Source organism: Mytilus californianus, unplaced genomic scaffold (assembly GCF_021869535.1).
Source record: "Mytilus californianus isolate M0D057914Y unplaced genomic scaffold, xbMytCali1.0.p SCAF_12, whole genome shotgun sequence".
NCBI classification, from domain to species: domain Eukaryota; kingdom Metazoa; phylum Mollusca; class Bivalvia; order Mytilida; family Mytilidae; genus Mytilus; species Mytilus californianus.
The window spans coordinates 52,878,110-52,896,288 of record NW_026262604.1 but is presented as its reverse complement, the minus strand read 5'-3'; the positions used below and the strand labels follow the sequence as shown (position 1 = coordinate 52,896,288).

At 33.3% G+C, this 18,179-nt stretch overlaps 1 protein-coding gene across 3 annotated transcripts in view; it reads right to left on the bottom strand.

The window, feature by feature from the left end:
* Window positions 1–9,936: 9,936 nt before the first annotated feature.
* The window catches only part of LOC127722003 (uncharacterized), a 69,583-nt gene continuing 61,340 nt past the window's right edge, over window positions 9,937–18,179 (bottom strand). For 2 of the 3 annotated variants that reach the window (XM_052228857.1, XM_052228858.1), the window contains 4 exons: window positions 17,616–17,915; window positions 15,454–15,603; window positions 12,740–12,957; window positions 9,937–11,318 (listed from right to left, as the gene is read on the bottom strand). In XM_052228857.1, coding sequence (XP_052084817.1) covers window positions 11,298–11,318; window positions 12,740–12,957; window positions 15,454–15,603; window positions 17,616–17,915 — 689 coding nt within the window. In that variant the 3' untranslated portion in view covers window positions 9,937–11,297. Of the gene's footprint in view, window positions 11,319–12,553; window positions 12,958–15,453; window positions 15,604–17,615; window positions 17,916–18,179 lie in introns of all 3 variants that reach the window. The other variant, XR_007991593.1, reaches the window with a different exon arrangement.

The following is an 18,179-nucleotide window of genomic DNA, read 5'->3' as shown; positions in this document are numbered from 1 at the left end:
ACGTATATCCCAATTATAAAAGTCTACAATGAACAATTAACAAGGAATGGGCTCGATGATATGTATCATCGTCTCGTTTATAATTCATTCTAGACGTCATCTTATTAACCTTCGAGTTGGCCTCCGAAGACTGTCAACGGTCATATAAGCGATTAAAACATAAATATAGATAGAAATAGATAGCGGACTCGTGCAAATGGATTTTTCAAGGTTTGTTTTATTTCATATCAAAGGTTTAAAATATATGTTTATCATCATTTTTAACTGAATACAAACGAGTTTTTAAGGATCGAATCAGCCAATAAAATTATTTACCTTTGTTTCACTTTCAATGTTGACATAATTTACCTTTTGATAACTGAACACGCATAATTCATGCGTTATACATCTCTAGGTGAGGGATTACATGTACAGTAAAGGTCACATGAATATGGATTCATTGAGGTTGAATTTATCACTTGCAAGTGAATAATTCACCAGCGAAGGTAGTTAGCGTCTTTTGACACAATTGAACCATACTGGACATGCTGGATGTCAAAACCGATTTAGTTTTTCACTTTTTCACTTTCAATAAATATATAACGAAACTAAAATGCATGTCTCGAAGCTAGTGCCCCTTTAAGCAATAAGAACTACGTTGGTGTTGGTTTTTATGCCCCATTTATGGACATTATGTTTTTTGGTCTGTGCGTCCGTTCGTTAGTTCGTCCGTCCGTTCGTTCGTCCGTTCGTTCCTCCGTCTGTCCCGCTTCAGGTTAAAGTTTTTGGTCGAGGTAGTTTTTGATGAAGTTGAAGTCCAATCAACTTGAAACTTAGTACACATGTTCCCTATGATATGATCTTTCTAATTTTAATGCCAAATGAGAGTTTTTACGCCATTTTCATGGTTCACTGAACATAGAAAACGATAGTGCGGATGGGGCATCCGTGTACTAGGGACACATTCTTGTTTTACAATATCATATGATCATCGGCTATAGTTTGTTTCTAAATCTAGACCGTTTAATGATGGTCAAGTCATACCCGTTGACCCTACGGTTTCAAAGAAGATAATGTATAAAAGATACACCTGGTTTTTAGTCTAATATGGCAGGTCACATTCGAGATAAATAAAGGCAACAGTAGTATACCGCTGTTCGAAAGTCATAAATCGATTGAGAGAAAAACAAATCCGGGTTACAAACTTAAACCGAGGGAAACACATAAACTATAAGAGGAAAACAACGAAAAAAGAGAAACACTAAAGTGCAACAAAAAACAAACGACAATGTAACACACACAGAAACGAACTATAAGATAACAGCTGCCATTTTCCTGACCTGGTACAGAAAATTTTAAGAAAAAATGGTGGGTTGTACCTGGTTTTGTGGCGTGCTTTTATGGCAATGCTAAATATAACATTAAAAGGACAACATTACATGACAGGACTACAGTACAAATAAATGCAATAGTTATCAAAGGTACCAGGCTTATAATTTAATACACCAGACGCGCGTTTCATCTACATAAGACTCATTAGAGACGCTATGATCAAAATAGTCAGAAAGCCAAACAAGAATAAAGCTAAATAGAATTGATGACCCAAAATTCCAAAAAGTTGTTCCAAATACGGCTAAGTTTATCTATGCCTGGAATAAGAAAATCCTTAGTATTTAGAATAATAAATACTTTTGCAAACAGTAAATTTATAAAAAAAAAAATGACCATATAATTGATATTCATGTCAACACCGAAGTGCTGACTAACCACAGAATTAAAACGAACACGTAAAACAACCTAGGGCAGCACATAAAACAGCACAGCAGAACCACGCATTGTCTATCACACGACTGGATTGACGCTACCAAATGACGTCACAGGTAAATTTCTAAACTTTGATATAGAAAATTAAGTTCAGGATAAGGTGTGAAATTATCGTATTTGATGTATCTTATAACAATAACAAGAATAAGAATATAGAAATGTGTTAGTAATTAGATAATTTATTGTATTATCTAGCTATGTCGGTATTTCGTCTGAATCAAACTGTAAAACAAATAAATCGTGTACGTTTAGTTGCTTTAAACTAAAATCTTACAAATGATCTGGGTGATAAATTATCTATACTTTTACATACGAATAGAAAGAATAAAAAAATTAGAATTACAATTACACACGATAAGACATTTAATAATATCCGATCGGAATTACAAATACAACATCATAACCATGTTAACAAATACCGTGACACGTCTTATAGCAATGCGAATTCACACTCAGCAAAACAGTCATATTCGTGAATAGGTCATGTTTGGTAAATAAAAGACCAGACGACGTAAAAGGTAAACCATAATCTAAGACGTGGTATAACAATGTCCTTAGTTAGTTAAGACAAAGACACATCGTATGGATCAACCAATTCGTGATGGTGTCCATAAAATTTACGGAGTGACATTTTTAATCTTTCCTCCTCATAACTTTGTTGGAGCAGTTTTTGCGTAAGGAATAAACTCCTGTATATGAAATCCGTATAATGTGAACATGCTCGAGCATAACGTATCAACTGAGATATGTAAAAACATACAATGGGGTAGAGGGTTACTGCTGAGAAATGGAAAATTGATAATTGGGAAGTTGAAATAGTCCCGTTTGTCATAGATTTTAGTGTGAAGTCGTCCATCTGTGTCAATGTTGAGGAAAAGATAAAGGTATGAAGCAGTCCTTCTAGTATCAGTAGTATCCTTAATTTCAAGTTCACTGGGATATATCAGGTGCAAGTATTGGCTGAAATATGGGTTATTCAGTGATAGGAAATCATCAATATATATGAAAGTAACATTAAAGAATTTCGCAAGGTGCTTTTTCTTTTTGTCTTTTAGAAGGTTCTGAATGAATTCTGCTTCATACGAATACAAAAAAAAAAAAAATCGGCCAGTAGGGATGCATAATTAGTTCCTATTAGAATACCGACTGTCTGTTGAAATATCAACCTCCAACTCAAAAATTATATGCCGATCAAACAGTCAAGCATTTTGATAATATCATCTTCAGTATATTTTCTGGTAGTTTCGTTGTGGTTCTTCACAAAATAAGAATTACGATCACCCAAAGCAAGAAATTTGTATCTACGATTCCCATTTTTATAGAAAAAGCTCTGTTAAATGAGATGGTGAGGTCGATCTTTCAATTGAGCATGGGGAATAGTAGTGTTAAGCATAGAAAATCAAAAGTCTCAATCATGTCAATGTTGCTGCAAAATTGCAGAGATTGTGATCTAAGATTATGCAGTAGATCTTTAGAATTTTTGAAAATCCACATCTGGTTAACACCACTGGTAGAATATATCACATCACAATATTTTTGAAGGCCATCTTTTACTGTAGATAGAATACTAGTCAGTACTTTAGAAAGATGTTGAGTAGAACATTTTGATGATCCAGCTACGGTATGTATCGTTCTTTATATGGAGTTTTGTGACGTTTTGGTATCCAGTATAATGACGCTAAATTTTCTTCGTTTTCTTTGATGTTGATACCAAAAGAAAGAAGGACCGATTTGTGATTTTGTAAAATTTCATCCTTTGTCAATGATGTTAAAGAATATGTAGGATTACCAGTTGTGCTGTTGTGAGACATTGCAAATAATGGCTTCTATATATGAAGACAATATTATTGGAGGTTTTATCTGCTGGAACAACGCCATATTTGTCATGCAAAGAGGATAAAACATCCACAACCTCCGGATTCTTGAAAGGGTTAGAAACCCTTGTGCTCATAGTACATAGTAGTTTCTGAATGCGTTTCTGAATGCATGATCGAATAGCTTTGATCCATTCAGACATATGTCGAGTTCTGGTTCGTCTCGTTCGTGCTTTACCCATTTTCTAGCATGGTCCTCAACTGCCTCTATCAGTATCCTGAATTTTTTTTTCAAGTTGTTGGGCTGGGGATTTCTATATTTTAGTCCCTTGGTTAACAAGTCTAGGATATTGTGGTTAAGACAATTATGTCATATCCGTCGGTATCTGTGAAACGGATATTTCATAATGGTCAACAAACTCGTGATGGCGTCAATGATTTTCGAAAGAATGATTTCAACTTCGCAACTTGGAACTCTTGGTTATAAAGCTTACTTGTAAGCCACAACGTTAAAGCTCTATCAAGACATCATGATAGAAAATGCAAGCTCTGAAAACACGCAAACTAAACATTGCCTAATGAACCATGCAATGAGGGCGTTATAAACATTCACTACATCAAATATGATTGACCTACTGCTTAAGTATATGATACACATATCAAGACACAAAAACCTATCATTGGCTGATGAACCATGCAAATTTGGTCAAGGTTATATTCTACCTGCCAGACAGACGTGTACACCTTGAAATCTTTACACCAAACAGTTTTACCTACTGCTAATAGTATTTGAAAAAACATCAAGGTAATATTATATCTGCGAGACTAACATGTAAATCTTACGTATACAATCATTCCAAACAAAAAATATAGTTGACCTACATGTACTGCTTACAATATTTGAATACGACCATAACACAAAAACTTAACATTGACCGATTAACCATAAATATGAGGACAAGATAAGATTTTACCTGCGAGGCAGACGTGTACACCTTGCAATCTTTCGATACACCAAACCTAGTTTAGAAATTTCGTACATTACTTGAAAAATAGACCAACACACAAAAACTAAACATTGAACAACGAACCATGAAAATAAGGTCAAGGTCAGATGAAATCCTCCAGGACAACATGTTCGCCTTTCATTCATTAAATACACCACATATAGTTGACATTTTGCTTGAAGTAGCTGAGAAACTGACCTAATCACGTAACTTTAACCTTCATCACTGATACTTGAAATGAGGTGGAAATCGGGTGAACCCTGTCTGACAGACATGTTGACGTTGCAAGGGACCATAAAACAAATACATTTATCATATTACTCACAAAAGAGAGACGATTGATACCGAAAGGACATTCAAACTAATAAGTTAATGTTCCATTAATATATATATTGAACACTTATTTCCGGAATACTAGATTTGGTAAGGAATCGAATAATTACGTAACAGTAATAGTTGTGTACGTCTACGATTACATTAATTTTGTTATTGACGAGTTAATGCACTTCAATGTTACATAACTTAAATTTTTCTTTTCGTAAACACTGCAATGCAACAATTTTGCATACATTTTTTTCTTATTCTATTTAATATGACGGTTTCTACATATCTAGTAGGTGCTCTTAGAAACATTTTGGTCCGACGCATTTTAGGTGAAACCTGTCTAGGCAGCCATCTCAAACGAGTGTTGCAGCAATGTAAACGTCGCTTTTGACAAATAAACCGTACTACGTTTGTACTCTTCAATATCCCTTTTGAAGTTATAGCAACTTTCAATGTCTGCAATGCTTCAGATGATTTTTATATTCTTGAAATGTTTTTACACTTGTTCACAATTATTGTTAGAAACATTATTGTGAGTTTGTTTTATGTTGTCTTTGAATATTATTTCATTTCCGTCCATTTCTAATAGTATGAAATGTCACTGGATGTTAAGCAACCAACAATCAATCTAATGATATATGCTATAATGATAAATTATTATTATTACTATCAAGGACATCGAAAAATTAAGCAAAATTATAGTAGGTTAAAAGTTTCATAAATGTAACATAACAAAAACGCAATATAATTGAATAAACATATGTTATTGTTACGTTGGTAATGATTCGGCTCTTTACACATCAAATCACTACGGCAATTAGTATCCAACCTAACATTAACTTTTTTATTATTGTTAATTTTTGATAAAATCGTAGCCAGTGCCAAAAGAAAAGACAAACAACAGTACACATTTCACAAGATAATAATCTGAAGACACTAACGAACCCATCCAAAAAATTTAGGGTGACCTCAAGTGCTCAAAAACGATAAGCTGATGCGTGTTGCCCATGTTAGTACAAACCCGTTGATAAGTTTAAGACGGTAGGTCACGTTATAACGTTATGGAATATCAGTTGTCATCAGTGAAACGGATTTTCTGTAACGATCAACCAACACGTGATGGTGTCCGTAAAATTTCACCACTTGGAACTCTTAGTTTAAAAACTTCCTTCAGAGCAGCAACCCTCTATCAAGGAATCATGATTGGAAATACAAGTCGATGAATATCCGATCAGCTGGAAGATAGAGAAGCACAGTGAGTTCCCATTGGAATTCCGTTTTTTTTTTTTTAAATCCACATAAAAACAAATGCTTGCCAGACCCGGAAAATGGGGTCAAAATATTTATTGAATGCTGTTATATTGTCAGTTTATGTTTAACTGTTTTTAAGATGAATTCCAAGCCTACATGCTTTTGATGTCAAAAGTTTTTTTGTATACTCTTGAGAAAACGTTCCATCTTCCCATCAGTATGGATAAATGGCTACTGAAATTTAAAGAATTGATACTTTTTACATTGTTACACCACGATAGCTGTCTGAAACAGCTTGCTTAAGTATCACTTTTTCAATTTTGTCAAGGTGAGACAAAAAGAGTCACAATGCAAAACAACATATTTTATTCAATAAAAATAACAACTAACATTTTCATAAATCGGCTGGAATGTTTAACTCATAAACATAATAAACATCTTCTGTTAACATAAGAATACGAAGTCATTTCGATATGTTTATACAAACTTCCAAATGTACAGAATCACGTAGCTTTATATGTATTTATAATATTATATTCTTTGGTTAGGAAAATAACAAATATATATAGAATAATGGCATTTTTGTTTTTGATTCAACTTGATCAGCCAGATTATAGAGCTAGCCTGATAGGGCAAGATAATATTCGAGCTGATGATGACAGTATAAAAAAAATAAATGCCATTATTCTTTTAACAGCATTTTGTCTTAACTGTATGTTTTTTTGCTTGAATATATAAGATGAAATAGCTATTAAAACTGCTTCAAACATACAAAATGTTGGGATAGTTGTTCTGTTTAATGAATAAAGTCACATGCATTTCATTGATAAATTGATGCAGATGCAGATAGGAATATGTATGATAACTTTTAAATTAGCAGTAATATTTTGGCCAAAGCCTTTTTGCACCCTACTCTCTTCTAAGTTTTGAGTAAATTAAGATTTCTTATACTTTTCTTTTATTAAGACCTTTTTCCACAAGAGAATACAGAAGACTGAAGACACTAATTGATTAATTTTGAGTTATCAACTTATTTCACACTTTAAGCACTGGAAAATTTCAACAGACATTTTGAGATGAAAGCCGACTGTATTTTAATTTTAATTATTTGTATTTTATACATGAAAAACAACAACCTGTCCATAGTACACGGATGCCCCACTCACACGATCATTTTCTATGTTCAGTGGACCGTGAAATTGGGGTCAAAACTCTAATATGGCATTAAAATTAGAAAGATCATATCATAGGAAACATGTGTACTAAGTTTCTACTTCATCAAAAAGTACCTTGACCAATAACATAAAGTGGGAAAGACGAATGAAAGAACGGATCAATAAATGGACAGACGGATGGACAAATGGACGCACAGACCAGAAAAACATAATGCCCATAAATGGTCCATAAAAATAAGAATTGTAGTAACTCTTATAATTCTATGCAATAGAATAAATAAAAGTATGACTGTCTAAACATCTAATATAAATAAAAATATAAAATACAGACAAACAATTTGTTCAGTTATATGGATATTTGAATCCTAAAATATATACATGATTATGTCTGTAAATGATAAAAAGTTAGTCTCTCAGTAAAATACAGATCATAGAAAGAAAATAAATGTTCCAGATGCAATCACTCAACTGAGAAGATGGTTCTGGCCAAGTTTCAAACAAAACTTTGAAGGTTCCATCCACAAGGTAACTGATGTCTTAAAACATTAATCACAGATTGAACTCAATGTTGATAACAACACAACAAATCATAGGACTGCTACATCTAAACTTCTCCACTTGGCTAGCTTGTATCTTGTCTTATACAATTTTTCCAAAGACAAACAGTATTCCTTTATGCCAAATTGAATGTAAACTTATACAAGTCACTACATATACAAGAGTGCACACGCTGAAATGTCTCGCCTTCTTTACTAATCATTGATATTATGTTGATAGTCCTAAATATAAAGCTTTATTACAACTGTCACATAAACTTAACATTAACCAAGTAAACTAAACATTGACCAATGAACCATGAAAATGAGGTCAAGGTCAGATGAACCATGCTAGGCAGGCATGTACAGCTAACAATTCTTCCATACAACAAATAGAGTTGACCTATTGCTTATAGTTTAAGAAAAACAGACCAAAACACAAAAACTTAACACTGAGCAATGAACCTTGAAAATGAGGTCAAGGTCAAATAAAACCTGTGTGACTGCCAAATAGATCATACAATATTTCCATACACCAAATATAGTTGAACTATTGCATATAGTATAAGAAAAACAGACCAAAACACAAAAACTAAACTATAACCACTGAACCATGAAAATGAGGTCAAGGTCAGATGACACCTGCCAGTTGGACATGTACACCTTACAGTCCTTCCATACACCGAATATACTAGACCTATTGCTTATAGTATCTGAGATATGGACTTGACCACCAAAACTTAACCTTGTTCATTGATCCATGAAATGAGGTCGAGGTCAAGTGAAAACTGTCTGACGGGCATGAGGACCTTGCAAGGTACGCACATACCAAATATAGTTGAACTATTGCACATAGTATTAGAAAAAAAGACCAAAACTCAAAAACTTAACTTTGACCACTGAACCATGAAAATAAGGTCAAGGTCAGATGACACCTGCCCGCTAGACATGTACACCTTACAATCATTCCATACACCAAATATAGTAGACCTATGGCATACAGTATAAGAAAAACAGACCAAAACACAAAAACTTAACTATAACCACTGAACCATGAAAATGAGGCCAAGGTCAGATGACACCTGCCAGTTGGACATGTACACCTTACAGTCCTTCCATACACCGAATATACTAGACCTATTGCTTATAGTATCTGAGATATGAACATGACCACCAAAACTTAACCTTGTTCACTGATCCATGAAATGAGGTCGAGGTCAAGTGAAAACTGTCTGACGGGCATGAGGACCTTGCAAGGTACGCACATACCAAATATAGTTGAACTATTGCACATAGTATTAGAAAAAAAGACCAAAACTCAAAAACTTAACTATGACCACTGAACCATGAAAATGAGGTCAAGGTCAAATGACACCTGCCCGCTAGACATGTACACCTTACAATCATTCCATACACCAAATATAGTAGACCTATGCCATACAGTATAAGAAAAACAGACCAAAACACAAAAACTTAACTATAACCACTGAACCATGAAAATGAGGTCAAGGTCAGATGACACCTGCCAGTTGGACATGTACACCTTACAGTCCTTCCATACACCGAATATACTAGACCTATTGCTTATAGTATCTGAGATATGGACTTGACCACCAAAACTTAACCTTGTTCACTGATCCATGAAATGAGGTCGAGGTCAAGTGAAAACTGTCTGACGGGCATGAGGACCTTGCAAGGTACGCACATACCAAATATAGTTATCTTATTACTTATAATAAGAGAGAATCTAACATTACAAAAAATCTTAACTTTTTTTTCAAGTAGTCACTGAACCATGAAAATGAGGTCAAGGACATTGGACATGTGACTGACGGAAACTTCGTAACATGAGGCATCCATATACAAAGTATGAAGCATCCAGACCTTCCACCTTCTAAAATATAAAGCTTTTAAGAAGTTAGCTAACGCCGCCGCCGCCGCCGTAGCCGCCGCCGCCGCCGCCGCCGCCGGATCGCTATCCCTATGTCGAGCTTTCTGCGACAAAAGTCGCAGGCTCGACAATAACTTATAATATATTAATTTTAAGATCAGTTTATATATTATTCTTGATTTCATTGAAAATTAATTAAAGACCAAATTAATATTTAAATGATATGTGTTGTAACTGAGGCACTTCATTTTTTATATTACATGATTACAATTGTTCCGGTATAAAAATATAAAATAGGTAAAAGATCTTAAAAACAGAAGCAAAAATAATCACTAATGCAACAACGCTGAGACAGTACAGGCTTGACTTGTAATTACTGAATACTTGCACATGGAAAATGCTCTTGGCAGTTTAAGGTTCAATAAATTCATAGCACAGTGATGAACAAGTAGAAGTCAATGCTGAATTTCCTTCTATTTTAACAGCAAATTTACATAAATTTTGAAAAGTGAGCATGAAATTTATTTATGAAATTACTAGTTAAAGGTAGCATAAATAGTTCCAGGTCAACTTTATTCATTTTACTTTTAATTCGCTACTTCAAATTGTTAGAAAAGATTGAACATGCATGTAGTTTTTTCACCTACAAAGACCAATTTGCAATGTTCAAATAAACTTTAATTTGATAAGTTCAAAAGATAAAGCAAGTTCAGGACTTGGACCTTATCTAATGACTGATTGCCCCTTAACATGAATGTTAATGGGCATTTCAATTTCAACATGGAAAAAGCTCTTATTAGTTAACATTCAATATTTTTCCTAACATGATTACACATATAAATCTAATTAAGCTAACATTTCATTTTAAAGGAGAAGCAATGATACAGCCACTTTTTTGGCAGCTTAAATTCTTTAGAACACTAAAATGTGTTGTAAATCTACCAAATAACAACATTCTTATGATCATATATAAAAAATTAGTCTGTGGTACACTAGTATTTGTATTATTGAATTTGGTTTTACAAATAGGCATTCAATTCTTGGATTTGATTCAAAACTGCAAAAAAAATGTAAAAAAGCCTTATTTTCAGAATGTTTCATCAATTCTTAGATATGAGCCGATCCATACCCAAAAAATATTTTTTAATATGATGAATTTAAAAATAAACGTTAATGCCTGTATAAAAAGATTTCTGGGTAAGGCCTGGTCTATCTGATATCATGAATATGTCCAAAAACTATGAATGAAATGGACAATTAATGCCTTTACAACATGATTATTATAACATAACAAAATAAAGTAAATCAACTTAAAAAAATACATTTCACTATACACTATGGATATGGTGTGTTTCTTTTGTTGTTAAGTATAATTCATAATGTGCATTAAAACAAACATAAACTCTATCAAAACTTTAGTACAAGCTATAATTCCTGTTGATTTTGAAATTTCAACTAACTTACAAGGCAAAACCAATAATCAATGCCATCAGGATTCACATTGGTTCTTGTAGGTCCTACAATATAATCACACAATTAAGAAAAGTATATATAAATTGATTTTTATTTAATGAATGTTGCATATTTTGCTTTCCCTTTTTGACACTAAACCTTCATTTCAACAAATCTTTGGTACATACAAATGATAAGTTTATACTTGTGTAAAATGCAAAAAAAAATCAATATCAAAGCACAATTTGAAATAATAGAATGGAATAGAATAGATGTTTACCTATCGCTGAAGACCTTAAGGTATTTGAGGTTGCATATCATGTAAAGTTATAAAGAGACATTACTGAAAAATAGTAAAAGTGACGCTACCCAAATTTGTACTTTATCAGACTTTTGTGGTAATAAGTATTGTGGAAAGTTTCATAACATTTGGTTGAGGCAAACTTTAGTAAGATAACCGAAACAAACAATTCAGCTATTTTTTTCATTCACAAAGGGGCATAACTCTAGAACAGTAAAAGGGATACTACCCAAATTTAAAGTTAATCTGTATTTTGTGGTAATAAGCATTGTGTTCAAGTTTCATGACATTTGGTTGAGGAAAACTAAAGTTAGAGAACAGAAACCCATTTGTAAAGGGGCATAACTTTTAGAGCGGCTAATGTGATGCCACCAAAATTCAAACTTGATCTGTGTTTTGTGGTAATATAAGCCTTGTGTATTAGTTTCATAACATTTGGTTGAGGTAAACTAAAGTTATAGAACGGAAACTAACTTTGAGACATATGCATGGACACATGTACAGAGGGACAATGGTAAAACTTTATGCCCCCTCTGCTATGGGGGGGGGGGGGGGGGGTATAAAAATCTTCATATCATATTTCATAGAAATGTAGGAAGAAAGCATAAAGGCAATCTAAAGAAGACAAAGTTTTTTTCCATGGTTATTTATGACACAGATATTCCATTATGTTCACCAAAGCATTATAACATTGATCATGTTGATATGAACCTTTGTGTTTCATGAATGACAGGAAGCATAACACAACACAATACTCAGCACATATTGATTGGTTATCTCTTTTATATTGTTTTACATTTATCTTTTTAAACCTTTTATAGCTTACTATGCGGTATTGGTTTTGCTCATTGCTGAATGCTGTACAGTGACCTATATTTGTTAACTTCTAAGTCCTTTAGTCTCTGGTGGAGGGTTGTCTCATTGGCAATCATACCAAATCTTCTTATTTTTATATTAAAATTGATCATTTGATTATGTATAACAGCTTCTTAAACCTACCTATCAATCATCCTTAGAACTACAAATATTACTCTTAAAAAAGACGGATGAAAGATACCAGAGGGACAGTCAAACTCATAGATCGAAAACAAACTGAAAACGCCATGGCCAAAAATAAAAAGACAAACAGACAAATAATAGTACAGATGACACAACATAGAAAACTAAAGACTAAGCAACACGAACCCCACCAAAAACTGGGGGTGATCTCGGGTGCTCCGGAAGGGTAAGCAGATCCTGCTCCACATGTGGCGTTGTATTCATCAGCATTTGTTCTTCTCTCTGTTCCTTCTTTGGTGGATTGCATTCCCTATTAACTAAGAATACAGCTACTACAACTACTAGTGCTACCACTATCAAAGATCCAACCACTATTCCTACTATTTCATCATCATTCAGTTTACCTTTAACAACATACAAAGAAAATAATTAATTTCATAATCAATATCTTTTATCAGCACAGACATTTATTTACCATAAATATCACATGTATAAGATCTTATTTACAGCAAAGGTAAATGAAATATAACATTTCGATATATGTTAATGCTCAAATTAATTAAACTCACAGTTATATAACTCTTTTCAACAAAGCAGATAGAGACCAAAATAGATTGCAGAAGCTCCTTAAATTTGATAGACTAAAACATGTATCCACATATTTTATCACATGTTATCCAATGAAGAATGTCTGTCATAAAGTCGTCACATGTTTAGACGTGAATAATAAAATTAAAGTTTGATGCAAACGGTTAGAAGATGTGATTCAAAGGCTAATCTAAATAAAAACTGTTTCCTTAACTGACTTGACAAAATGTTATTTGACGTCAATAAAATGTCTCAAATTGCAGCTGAAATGGGTTAGGTTGGGTAACCAGAAACAATCATATATCTTATCCGTGCCTTATTAGAGAAAGAAAACATACATTTGTTATTGTGGACTAAAATAATTCAATAAATTGCTTCGCTGAGCGCAGCTGAATACGACCGCAGATGTCCAACCCTGAAAAGTTGCGGCCAAAATGGACACATTATTCGTGCTTGATACAGGTCTGAATTTGGATTGTAATTAAATATTTGACACATAATAGGTTTCTGACACAGAATAAGTGTAGTCAAAGAACTTAAAATTGGTTATATGATTTGAATTGATATTCAATTTTTTGCTTTTATGCAATACACTATGCTGTTGTGAATTGCCCCCCCCCCCCCCCCCCCCCCCCAAAAAAAAAAACTTACCCGTTTTTTTTTTGCTTTTGTGCAATACACTATGCTGTTGAATATTAACCCCCACCCCCTTCCCCCCAAAAAAAATGGAGTTTGCAACCATAACTATTCATTTAAATACATCATAAAATATTAAAATATAAAATGACATACAGTCAAGGTTAAAATTAATATTAAATAATAGTAACTTCTAAAAATAAATTTAAAGCTAATCATCTCAAGACAATCATCATTTCTTAATACATAATTTACAAGCAGTGTAAGGGAGGTAATCAAACATATATACAAGTATTCTTTATATGGATTGGATTACCTCCCTTACATTGCTTTTAAATTGTCTAAATTGTGCTTTAACCATAAAAACCCTTTTTTTTTCCCTTTTTTGCCCCTAATTGCTAAATGGTTTGAGCCATAACCCCCCATAACCATCCCTTTGTTGTATGGAAACTTGTGGTATAATTTCAGAGAGATTCATACACTTAAAACACAAGTTATTGTCTGGAAACTGCAAAAATGCTTATTTGGGCCCCTTCTTTGGCCCCTAATTTCTAAACCTTTAAGACCATAACCCCAAAAATCAATCCAAACCTTCCTTTTGTGGTTATAAACCTTGTCTTAAAATTTTATTGATTTCTATTTACTTATACTAAAGTTATTATCCGGAAACCATCTGTCTCGGACAATGCTGACAAAGACGACGACAACAAAGTGATACCAATATACGACCAAAAAAATTTTAATTTTTGCGGTCATATAAAAACTGTGAAAAGATATGTATGTTACATGTTTCAAAGGGGCAATATACATTTTTTGTTTTTTTAAATGTATACAAGTTCTACGATATAATTATCGTCTTTATGTATACCAAACTATAAATAGTTCGACAATCATGCATAGTACACCTATGTTATTACAGAAAAAGTATGCCTGTAATAACTGAAGGGTGTTATTACAGCTTTTCTATATCGATCACTTCAAAGCCTGAAAATGCTCTGACATACTGTAAACCAACTAATTTTCGCAAGCAATTTATTTTCGCAACTTTCACAAGTAGAAAAATAATCCAAAAATAAATCGTCACAAATGTGTAATTTCGATTTCTCCTTATTTATCTACATCAAATAAATTTGAGAATCACGATAATAAAATCGCCGGGAAAAAGGACCAGAAATAAAGTATCCGCGAAAATAAGTTGGTTTACAGTATATCATGCTCAATCACAAAGTGTTTTTATTTATTGTAAAAAAAAAATATAAGGGCATGTAATGAGGTGTGCACAAGCTTCCAAGATTATTCCCAAGTGTCTTGTATATTAAGTTACATGTGTGCAACAACTATTAAAGCCTTGTTTTTACAGCTAATTATATATAAGTTCATCCCTTAAAAGCCTTGTCTCATTGATTTATCATGGTTGATGAAAAAATGTACTAATTTATTTGGAAAATTAGTTATGAAGGCTATGTATTAATTTACTGCTCAAATTTAAGGATTAAAGAATAGACAACTCCTGAAATTATTCATATTATCAGATGTATGATATTTTCTCTTATAGTCACTTTATAAAGTTATACCTTTGACCGATTAGAAATGGGAATTATTCAACTTTAACAACAATTGTTAATGTTAGGTATGGAAAATGGGTATAGAACATAACTTCTAACATTCAGACTCACTATTATAACTTGTCTTTGGTGGTTTAAGTGTTGATATGGTTGAGGTCCTTGTTTGTTCATGTGTTAACATGGTTGAGGTCTTTGTTTGTTCAGGTGATGACATGGTTGAGGTAACTGTAGACTGGATAGGTGGAGATATGTGTTGTAGTACTGAAAATAAATACATCATTTAATATCATATTTATACTGCAAAAGTGTGTGTAATATATTTGTTTTGTATTAGGAATTTTAACAAGAATGCACACACTGAAATGTCTCACCTGTCTTACTTCTCATAGAATTTATGTTGAAAGTCTGTAACATGAAGGTTTAAACCCGCCAGACTAATATGTACCCCTTACAATTATTACCTACACCACATATATAGTTGACTTACTGCTCATAGTATCTGAGAAACAGACCTAATCTTTTAACTTTAACTTTGATCATTTGTCCATGAAATGAGGTCAATGGTCAGGTGAAGCCTGTCTGACAGAAGACATTGCAAGGAACCCATATACCAAATATAATTATCCGGATATTCATAATAAGTGAGAAAAATACATAACAAAAAAAAAAACAGTAATTATTTCAGCAGTCGCTGAACCATGAAAATGAGGTCAAAGACAATGGATACATATATGATGGACAAAAACTTCGTAACATAAGGTATTTGCATACAAGGTATATATCATCCAAGTCTTCTACCTGATGAAATATAAAGCTTTACACAAATATTTTACGCCGCCACTGGATAGTAACACATATATCTCACATACTACTATATGCCAATGGCTTAAGACTAACTAGTGGTTCGTCTTAAACTGATCTGATCACAAACTTTAACAATTAAACTATGTAAAAAATTCAACCTCAATAGACCATGACTGAAGGGGCAGGATTGAATAATCTCCAAGGAAATGATATGTGCTAATGCTTGTACAACTGCATAACAAATATCATAAACTTGACACTGATGGTTCCCTGTAAACAGACCTAATCACAAACTACTACAAGTTAACTTAGCAAGTTACTTTCAAAGTCAATAGACCCATGACTGAGGGGGCAGGGCCAAATAATCTACATGGAAAATGCTTATAAACCTACTACTAGTGGTTCCACATTAAATGACCTAATCACAAACTAATACATGTACAGTAACACAAGGTCAAAGTTTCAAAGTCAACAGACCATGACTGAGGGGTTGAAGCAAAATAATCTCCATGGAAATGAGATGTGCTAGTGCTAATACAACTGCATATCAAATGTCATTGACCTACTACTAGAGGTTTACTATACAACTGACCTAATCATAAATTAATACATTGAACATTGACACTCCTGCCACCTGAGTCCGTATATCTAAGTCTTGCTTTTTTTACTCTATCAAGGCCAGACAAAAACAACATTTTCTTTATTCCATTAGAGGTTCTATTAAATTACCTTCCCTATCCATTAGGAAAATATCTAGGCAGCATGTCACATTATTTTTGCAAAGATTTCTATGTTTCTAAAATTGACAACCGTCATGGTTATGATTGGCCGACAAGATGGATAACACGCATTTCTCTTTTCTGAAAGGTGACAAAGGTATGTCCTGCTTGTTTTGGGACTTTGTGATGTATAAGGGTGGAATCTTAACTATCACATGAGTTTTGTCAAGATGCAGTCACAATACGCACTTGTTCAGTTACGGTAGTTGCTTTTTCAAATCAGTTTTGCTCATTATCCAGGAGAATAAAACATGACAAGTAGAAAATGTGAGCTTCTGCTCACTGATTATACCCCCACCCAAATACTTGACAGTAAACAGGAAGTTGTTGAGTGATGAATCTGAAAGTGCATCTCACAGTATAGCTGACTTATATAAACCCTGAAACCAAATTTCAGAAATCCTTGTAATGTAGTTCCTGAGAAAAATGCGACAAAAATATTTATGGAACGGACAGATGGACTGATGGATGGATGGACTGACAGATGGATGGACTGACTGATGGATGGACAGATGGACAGACAGAGGTAAATCAGTATACCCCCCCTTTTTTTAAACGGGGGTATAATAACATTTATACAGAATAGCTTATCCTTTTTACATTTTTTGTGAATTTCCTTTCAACGGAAGAAGCATATTGTAACTAGATTTCTATATAAATGTTTAAACTAGGGAATAAAAATAAACTTACACTCAGATCTGTTTATTTGCTTAAAATTAAAACCATTATGACATGTAAAGTCTGATGAAAAAAGATCAGTCTCTGTTGCCTTCAATATGATGGAATATTCATGTACACCTGGAGCATTTTGAGTTATACTGATTTTGTCTTTGTAAGATGGTAGCACATATCTATTATTGGTCATATCCTCTTTATTTGGACCTCCACTCCATCTCCAGCTTTGTAAGCATTGACAGTTACATTTGCAATGGAAGATCAAATCTCCATTATCAACAAACCCACTTACAGATGTCTGTAAACAGTCTCCTTCTAAAACAAGCAAAAAATGTAGTCAGTAAGCATCATTATTATCTCATACATGTTTTCAATGTAAATATATATGACCTTTCTTCAATAAAATGCTTCGCTGGGCACAGCTTGATACGACCGCAGAGGTCGAACCCTGAACAGTTGGGGCAAGTATGGACACAACATTCAAGCTTGATACAGCTCTGAATTTGGATTGTGATTAAATATTTGACACAGCATAGGTTTCTGACACAGAAAGAATGTGGTCTAAGAACTTGAATTTTT